Source organism: Vanellus vanellus (genome assembly GCF_965231255.1).
Source record: "Vanellus vanellus genome assembly, contig: HAP1_SCAFFOLD_1101, whole genome shotgun sequence".
NCBI classification, from domain to species: domain Eukaryota; kingdom Metazoa; phylum Chordata; class Aves; order Charadriiformes; family Charadriidae; genus Vanellus; species Vanellus vanellus.
The window spans coordinates 1,097-10,245 of record NW_028126664.1 but is presented as its reverse complement, the minus strand read 5'-3'; the positions used below and the strand labels follow the sequence as shown (position 1 = coordinate 10,245).

Here is a 9,149-nt window from a genome sequence, read left to right as displayed (position 1 = left end):
TCTCGACCACCCGGCCCCGCCTCCCACCTGTCTCGGCTCCGCCTCCCGCCTGTCTCGGCTCCGCCTCCCGCCCCGCCTCTCGCCCGCCCCGGCCCCGCCTCACGCCTCCTTTTGGCTCCGCCTCCCACCCCCGGCCCGGCCTCCCGCACCGCCGCGTTCTCGCTCCTGCTTCCCCCTCGTGGCCGAAGCGCGGTACTGCAGCGCTGCCCCCGCACGGTCGGTTACCGGGCGCCATCCCCGGCGGCGGGGCGGGGCCAGGAGCCCCGCGGAGGCGAGCGAGCCCCTTCGCCGGGGGCGGGGGTGTCTCCTGCCCGCTGGCGGCCCGGGGGTGGCGGGGCGGCAAGCTCCAAACTGCCCGCTGCGGCAGGCTGCCGATCCGCTGGAGGCGAGCCGGCTCCGGGCAGCCCCCGGGAGTTACCCGAGAGCTGACGGAAGGCGAGCGGGGAAGCAGGCGGGCACCCCCGCCGGGCGCAGAGGCCGGGCGCCTCCCCAGCTCGCCGGAGCTCCCCGGGAGTCCCCCCGCGCAGATGTTGGCCAACGCCCCGGCGCAGCGGCCGCTGCCCTCCCCCCCCCCCCCCCCCGAGCTGTTGGAGCTCCGTCCCCCCTCGAAGTGCCTGACGCCAGGGAGCGCTGCGGGGGATGGAGGGGGGTGGGGGGGGCGAAGCTGCGCAACCGGTTTATTTCGTGCTGTGTCACGCAAATCTCTGAAGTTTTTAAGAAGCAAAAGCCGGGTTGCGGTGAATTCCCCTCCCTCCTTAGCCAGGCCCGGCCGCACCTCCCCGTCGCCCCGGCAACGGCCCCGCGCCGCCGCGGGTGCCTCTTCACCATGGCAAGCGTTCCGGGGCGGGTGGCGGGAGGGCGGGCCAATCACAGCGCGGGTGCCGCGCTACGATTGGTCAGCTCGCGTCGTCGAGGCGGGGAGAGGTGGAGATTGACGCGACGTCAGACCAATTGAGAGGGGCTCCAAGGGAAGGTTACGGGCGACGGCCAATGGGCGCGCGGCGTGAGCGGGCCGTGGTGGGCGCTCCGGAAGCGGAGGGGGCTGGCGGAAAATGGCGCCCCGCTCGAAGTCGGAGCGGCGCGGCCCGGGGGGAAAGGGAGGCCCGCGTGGCCGCCGCCAGCACGTCGTGAGGCACCTGGAGCGCGTCAAGGTGAGCGGGAAACCCGAGGAGGGGGCACTAGTACGGTCGGAGCGGGGGTGGCTGGGCCCGGCTCCCCGCGGCGTCCCGTCGGCCTTGGGGGTTTAGGGTGCGGGGCTGGTGGTGCCGGAGAAATAAAGCCCGAAAAGGCGGTAGTGAAGCGGTGCCCGGGTCATGCTGTCGCTGCCCCGCAAAGAGGTGGGCCCGGGCCCTCCGCACTTGCCCAGCGCTCGCCAAAAGTGCCTGTGAGCCCTGCGGGTGCCGGGCTGTGGGGTGGCTGGGCCGGCCACGGCCCTCAGCATGGCCCGCGGGGGCTGCCGAGGGGGTGAGCAAGCAGAGAGGGTGAGCTGGTTGGGGGCCCGAAATGGAGGGCAGGTCTTCTGCCCCTGGGGCTGGAAAGCAGGCTCCCGGGGCTGGTTTTGGGGCTGAGAAGCAGCCGGAGTTGTGTGGCTTTGCGGTGAGAAGCAAGGGTCGAGTCCTGCGTTTTTGTGGCTTGAGAGCGGGCCCAGGAGCTGGGGTTTGGGGCTCAGAAACGGGCAGTAAGTGAGCTGTTTTGGGGCCCAAGAGCAGACTCCCGTTTGGCTGGTTTTGCGGGGGGGTGGGGGTGGGGGGCAGGGAGGGGCGGGAGGGCGCTGGGGGCTGCGGGGAAAAGCACGGGGTGGGCAGGGTGCGTGGACCCTCCCTGGAGGTGGGGGTCTGGTCCCGTGGGACCCCTGCGTTCAGGAGGCCAGCGTGCAGCAGGCTGAACTCCGTGTCTGAGGGGGTCTCTGGGGGGAACCCTCTCCTCTTCGAGTCCAGCTCTTTTTTTATATGCTGTTTAGAGTAGTTATTAGGTAATTAGTCACACAAACTAATAAATATTTATACCGTGTGCAGCTGTTGTGTTTAATGACAATACTCAAGTCAGGACGGTGATTGAAGGACGCCCTTGTCAAAAGCCCAGACTGTTGCGAGTAGCCGGAGCTTGTAAGGAGAAGGAGCGGCCGGGTGCAGGCCGGGCTGTCCCCAGCGAGGCGCCAGGAGCAGCGGGGAGGCGAGTCGTCCTTCTCCCGGCGAGGAGCCCGGCCTCTCGCCTGGGGTGTTACATCCACACCGGCTGCCTCTGGTGGCCCCGCTCCCGAGGGCGGAGGTAGCGTGGGGGTCCCCCGGCTTGTCCCCATGGGCTGGCTGTGACAAACAGGGTCATTTCTCGCCTCCTCCTTTCCCAGTGTCCCCTGGTGCGTGCCGGGAGGAAAATCCTGCGGGGTCAATTCTGTCGGCTGCTCCGGTAATGGCAGGCATGGGGCTGGGGGAGTGGGGAGAAACGTTTGCGAGTTCAGGGGAGCTACGGGTACTCCGCGTCAAACCCCCAGAAAAGGCAAATCTGCTGCTACCGTGGAAAATCTGGTGCAGAATTGCAGTTAAGAGAGCGTGCCTCCTTCCCAAATTGGTGCCCGGGTGGTTAGGAATGTCTTCCTTTCGGGTAAAAGAGCGAACTTTCCTCTCAGATGAATTAAGAGTTGCCCGATACCTTCTTTAGGGTCCGGTGTTTCTCTTCTGTTTGTTCGTGCTCATTTTATGGGCAAGTTGGAAATAGCCTTTTCTTTTTCCCCTGCGTAACTGAATTTTTATGAGTCTGCGGTGTGAGGGCCGTTAATTTTTGAGCACCTAGTTGCCAGTGGAAACGTAATGAATGAAACACGATGGAAACTGATGTTTCCCTTGATTTTTATTCAATTTTTTTTTCTTTTTTTTTTTCCTTCGAGTGTTGATGGCACGTTGTCCTGTGCCTCAACCCACGTTCTGTTCCGCTGAGCCTTCGATCTGGGTCCAAAAAGTTTGTGCTTCCAGAAAAGGACTAGTCGTTCAGCTCATTGAGGTGTCTGCTCAGAGGGTCGCTGAAGTACGCGGTCAGCGTTAAAGCTGAATTTCACTTAATGTTGCAGCTGCTGGTCTTCCCTTTCATTAATTTCCCCCCAGCTCCCTCATGGGTGGGGTTTTTTTTGGTTTGTTTTGTGTGTGGGGTGTGGGCTTTTTTGGGGCGTGTGTGTGTGGTTTCCAAAGGGGAGCGCGGTGTTGCCTGGTGCAGCCTGCAGAGCTCTTTTGCTGCCTGACCTGCCCTTTTTCACTCCTCTCTCAGGGCTGTAACTTTCCTTTGGCTAATTTGAGCAGAGCAATGAAGTTACTTGCCTGTGTAAATGTGCTGGTAGTACCAGGAAGGTAAGTGCTTGAACCAGTGGTGAAAAACTTGGCTACAAGTAGAATATCCGCAGGAAGAGCAACAGCAGCAGCAGCAGCAGGAAGCCAATCGCGAGTTCCCCAAAAATCGGGTGTGTCAAACACATCAAAGTTTTATTGCCAAATGTTGTTTGCCAGGACCTTGCAAGTGGCTCTTTTTGGTAAACGTAACTTCTCAGGAAATTCAGGGTTGCGTGTGGCAAAACCCTTCCCTCTGTCTGCGTGCCCCGCTCCATAAACGACTGGTGGCGGGGCTGTTGTTCCCCACTCTGGGTCTTGCCGCCGTGGTGCTGCGATATTTAGACCTAGGAGACGCGTTTCGGAAGGGAAGGAAAAAGCGTTCTCAGCCCTTTTAAGGAAAAGGGCAGACCCTCTTCTCTGTCTGCGGCTTTCCTGCGCACGCGAGATGAAGCTGTTTTATTTTTCTCCCTTGTTCCTGGTCTAAATATCTCTGAAGCTGCTGCTGCTGCGGGTTTGCAATTTGCGGTGCTGCGTGCTTGTGGAGTTGTCGTTGTGCATGACTTCTGCTGTGGCCAAGTGTCTAGAGGCGGTTTTCAGTTTAAAGCTTCAGAAATGGCATCCCCTGAAAGCAGCGTAGGTGAAGCTGATCCTGGGCGTGCGGCTGCGCTCTCAGGGATGCGCGGGGGCTCCTCGTGCAAAGAGCGAGGTGCGCGTGGGCACCGGCAGGGTTGCGCTCGGGTCTGGGCGCGTGCCATAGTTTTGCTGTTGGGAGACGGCAGAGAGCGTGTGTCCGGTAAGGCGGAGGGCAGTTGAAAGCCGGCAGGGACCCTGAGCAGGTTCGGTGGCGCAACGGCAGTTTTAAAAGCTCTTGACCGTCTGGAGAAAGGGCCTGGAAAAAATCATTGCCTTTTTGGAAGGACGGGACGTTCACGGGACGGTGGGTTGCTGTACCTTGTAACAAAAACATTCACCTTGGGCTGTCTAGGGTGAGGAAACCTTGGCTGTACGTAGGCTTGAGGCAGTGTACCCGTCCGTGTCTGTCACCTGCGTGGGCCCGGGAAGGTGGCTCTAGTGCAACTGAAGCTGCCGGTGAGTCAATGAAAGGCAGGGTTGTCTGAAGAATGCAAGAGCTCTGGTGGCCTGCCCCAAGAAGCGTCCCAAAGGAGATGCCAAGTAGTTTTTCCTCCGCTCGGCTGTCGTCTTGGCAAACCTTCAGGGAAGAAGGCAGCTTGAGATTCCTACCCAGCTTTATGCTAAAGGATTTTTTCCTCTCTCGGCAGATTGTCAACTGCCAGCCTTTCTTCCGTGGTCTCCCTTTCTTCTGCTGTGGCGGTACGGGACAGACGGAAAGGATCCAGAGTGGTCTGCGAGGACGAGGTACGTCTCTCGTGTGCGTCTGCCTTTTTCCTAAGGTCCTTGTCGTGTGGGCTTTGAAGCTAACGTGACGGATGTGCCGACTCTCCTCCCGTAGCTTTTCGATGAAATACTTGAACGCGAATACTAAAAATAAGGTGTGTTCTGGAGCACTTTGCACCCATGCAAAGCTTGCTTCCCTCCGCTTATTTTCTCCTCCCGAAAGCATAATCTCTTTCTGTGTGCTTACCGTTAACTGGCACTGTGAGAATAACGTTGTACTGAAAGAGGGAAGAAAGCGTTCGTAAGGGTTCAGATGCTCCGAAGAAGGAGACTTTGGTTTTGTGGTAGAAGCTTTATGCTTTTTCAGTCCACAAGTTTTTAAAATATCTTCCAGTAGTACTGGAAAACCTTACTGAGATACTAGCCTCTGTACAAAAAGCAGTTGAGGTCACAGAAGAGACATGGACGAAGCGGGACAAAGCAGCGTGGCTTCTGCGTGTTTTCTGGGCTTTGCCAAGAAGCACCGGCAGCCTTGTAACCTGTGACAGCGAGTCCCGATGCGGTTTTAGTGAGCTGCTGCTTTCCTAATGTCCTTTTTTGGCAACAAGACTTTGCGCGCTCTCTCCCTCTCTTTTTTTTTTTTTTTTTTTTTTTTTAAAAAAACAAACAACCCACCAAAAACAAACAAACCAAAAAAAAAAAAACCCACAAAACAACAAACAAACAACAAAGTCCACTTCCTTCCAAAGGCCCAAGCACAGCCTGTCTTCCGAATTTGGTGGCATCGCCGGTCTTTGGGTTCTCGGTCGTAACAGGCGAGACATCATAAAAACACGTTCCTCTGCATGTTCAGCACAGCCGAAAGCATCGGCACATCTGCCGGTCCTTTTTGGTAGCCTTATGGATTGTGGGAGCAGGGATTTGATTTCCCCCCCCTCCCCCTCCAGTAAAACCGTACGGGGGATTTTTTATCTTGCTGATTTTTGTATCCCAAATTAAACTTTAAAAGAGGTTACGATTGTAGAATTTACAAATGGACTAGCGTTGTTTAAACTGCAACTGCCAAGTGGCTGTAGCCTACAGTGTATTCGGTGTGCTTTGGCAGTTAGGTATTTGTTCTGAAGCTTTAAAAACAGGGCCTTTTTTTAATTACATTTAAACGTTTAACAAAGGAAATGTTTAAAACCAAATGTTTAAACAAAGGAAGCGTTTAAAAAGAGACAACTGAATGTTAGCGGGGTTTTATTGCCAATCTTGAGACGGAGCGCTCTGAAGTTCTTGATTTCTGTCTGGCTGTCAGCGGCGCGTTTCCCCGGCGGTTCAGTAGCGTCTCTCCTGGGCAGGGCAGCCAGCCAGATGTCCCCGCTAATCGTGCGGCGCCCAACCCCCCCCCCCCCCGAGTCAAATTATAGCTGTGTACTTTGGAGATGGATAGTTTAATGGTATCGACTGACAGCTGGGCAAGTTCATTTAGTGCCGAAGGAAAGTCAAATACTTTAGTAGTATAAGTATTTTTATTGGAGAGAGAGGGAGAGATTTCTCTAAGCATACGTGCGCCTCTTCAGCATAGAGTGAAGGACTGAGCTTTGTTCTTCCTTGTTCATTGCACTCTTCAGAGTTTTACCCTTCCCTTTCAGCTGTACTGACCCAGCAAGGTGTGCAGCTGCAGCAGCAGCAGCAGTGGCGGTGGCGCGAGGGCTGTAGGTGTTTGAGGGGGTCGGTCGCGTCGATTCTGGTCACGGCCCAGCCCTGTGCGGCTGCCTGGCAGGGGGATGTCCCCGCGGCAGCGCCGTGAGGAAGGGAGGAGGGGTTCCCCAGGGCCAGCCAGAGGGTTTACTGTCGTGCTCAGAATGGCACCAATTAGTCTTAATACTGACTGGAAGAGTTCCAGTCGCTCTGGCTTTGAAAGGCCGCGCTGTATTTCGCGCTGAGTTGTTTCCCTGGAGTCCTCCTGTAGCTCAGCTGCTGTCCCGTCCCTCCGTGTGAGGGAATTCCTCTGCTTTCTTCTGTGCTCTTTGTTAATCTGCTGAAATATAATTGGGGCTTTTTGTGTTTCAGGTGTCTCGCTGTACGGGTCTGGCGACGCTCAGTACACCCCCCTGCCCAGGTTTGCCTGCCGGTGGTTGGGCGCCCCGAGGGGACGGGACCAGCCCTGGGCGCGGTGGCTTTGTGCCTTTTTTGGGGGGTGAATGAAAAGGGGGGAGTGTGTCTGTGTGGGTGATGATGTCATTTGGGGCAGCCCAAGGTCCCCCGGGGGGGGGTGGGGGTCGGCGATGATGTGTCGGAGGAGCAGGTGAGTGGGGGCTGGGGGGGTCACGCAGGGGTCGCAGTCTCATAATGTCTGAAAATTCATGGGGGGGATTAAAAACCATTAAAACCTGTAAGTATGGGCGTGAGGCATTGAAATAGAGAAAAATCTCTCGTTTTTATTATCTACTGATAAATGAATATGTATGTCGAAGGAGTTGAAAATAAAAACCTCCTGTACAACAATTCTCCTCTATTCTATAAAGGAATTTTAGACTATAAAGAGATGCGTCCCAGAGTCCATTTCTGCCGTTATCGTTCTCTCTCTGCCGGGCTGCCCGTCCCTCTGCTTTAATTGCCACGTCTCTGCTCTTCAGCTCCTGGAGGTTTTGTGGTGTTTCCCGGGTTTATCATCCCCCTAAATATATGTATATATGTGTGGCTAGACACATAAGTGAAATGTCTGTGTACTATAAGGTTTTTGAAAGGCTTTCTTTGCATTTTTGTGGAAAGCGTTTAAAAACTCGCCACCCGCTTGTAACCTCTGTCGAAGAGGTAAAAGCGCTTTCAAGAGCTGCTGCCCCGGCCCCGCCCCCTGCCTGCTTGTGCCCCGCCTCCCGCTCCCCTCGGCCCCGCCTTCCGTCCACTTCGGCCCTTCCTCTCGACCACCCGGGCTCCGCCTCGAACTGACCTCGGCTCCGCCTCTCGGCCACCTCGGCCCCGCCTCCCGCCCGGCCTCCTGCCGCGCCTCGTTCTCGCCGCTGCTGCTCCCCGCGTGGCCGAAGCGCGGTACTGGGGCGCCGCTGCATCCCCGGCGACGGGGGGGACGGGGCCAGGAGCACCGAGGAGCCCCCCTTCGCCGGGGGCGGGGGTGTCCCCCGCTGTCCGCTGACGGAAGGCAAGAGGGGAAGCAGGCGGGCCTTCGCGCCGGCGCAGCGGCCGGTGCCCCCCGAGCTGCGGGAGCCCCGTCCCCCCTCGAAGTGCCTGACCCCAGGCAGCGCTGCGGAGGGGCCGGGCTGCGCAACCGGTTTATTAAGTGCTATGGCGCACAAATCTCTAAAGTCTTTAAGAAGCAAAAGCCGGCTTGCGCTGAATTTCCCGCCCCCCCCCCTCTTCGTGGGGCCCGGTCTCGCCTGCCCGGGCACGGCCCCGCACCGCCGCAGGTGCCTCTTCCCCATGGCAACCGCTCCGGGGCGGATAGGCGGGAGCGCTTTCAAAAGCCGCTGCCCCGGCCCCGCCTCCCCACCCGCCTCGGCCCCGCCTCCAAGGCCGCTTCAGCACCGCCTACTGCCCGCTGCAGCCCCGCCTCTCCGCCCACACCGGTCCCGCCTCCCGCCTGCCTGTGCCCCGCCTCCAGCCCCTCCTCAGCCCCGCCTGCCGATCTTCCCGGCTCCGCCTCCTACCTATCTCGGCCCCGCCTCACGCTTCGGTTCGGCTCCGCCTCTCGCCCCTCCCCATCCACGTCTCTCCGCCCGCCTCGGCCCCGCCTCCCAGCCCTCTTCAGCCCCGCCTTCTGCCCACTTCGGCCCCGCCTCTCGACCACCCCGGCCCCGCCTCCCACCTGTCTCGGCTCCGCCTCCCGCCCCGCCTCTCGCCCGCCTCACGCCTCGGTTCGGCTCCGCCTCTCGCCCCTCCCCATCCACGTCTCTCCGCCCGCCTCGGCCCCGCCTCCCAGCCCTCTTCAGCCCCGCCTTCTGCCCACTTCGGCCCCGCCTCTCGACCACCCGGCCCCGCCTCCCACCTGTCTCGGCTCCGCCTCCCGCCTGTCTCGGCTCCGCCTCCCGCCCCGCCTCTCGCCCGCCCCGGCCCCGCCTCACGCCTCCTTTTGGCTCCGCCTCCCACCCCCGGCCCGGCCTCCCGCACCGCCGCGTTCTCGCTCCTGCTTCCCCCTCGTGGCCGAAGCGCGGTACTGCAGCGCTGCCCCCGCACGGTCGGTTACCGGGCGCCATCCCCGGCGGCGGGGCGGGGCCAGGAGCCCCGCGGAGGCGAGCGAGCCCCTTCGCCGGGGGCGGGGGTGTCTCCTGCCCGCTGGCGGCCCGGGGGTGGCGGGGCGGCAAGCTCCAAACTGCCCGCTGCGGCAGGCTGCCGATCCGCTGGAGGCGAGCCGGCTCCGGGCAGCCCCCGGGAGTTACCCGAGAGCTGACGGAAGGCGAGCGGGGAAGCAGGCGGGCACCCCCGCCGGGCGCAGAGGCCGGGCGCCTCCCCAGCTCGCCGGAGCTCCCCGGGAGT

The 9,149-nt window shown here is 59.9% G+C and overlaps 1 protein-coding gene across 1 annotated transcript; it reads left to right on the top strand.

The window, feature by feature from the left end:
• Positions 1-1,047: 1,047 nt before the first annotated feature.
• On the top strand, positions 1,048-6,954 carry LOC309685887 (uncharacterized protein). Its single transcript, XM_082501577.1, has 3 exons — positions 1,048-1,151; positions 4,598-4,694; positions 6,732-6,954. Exons 1-3 carry the CDS (start codon positions 1,053-1,055, stop codon positions 6,860-6,862), a joined length of 327 nt encoding a protein of 108 aa, XP_082357703.1. The 5' UTR covers positions 1,048-1,052; the 3' UTR covers positions 6,863-6,954.
• Positions 6,955-9,149: the final 2,195 nt, after the last annotated feature.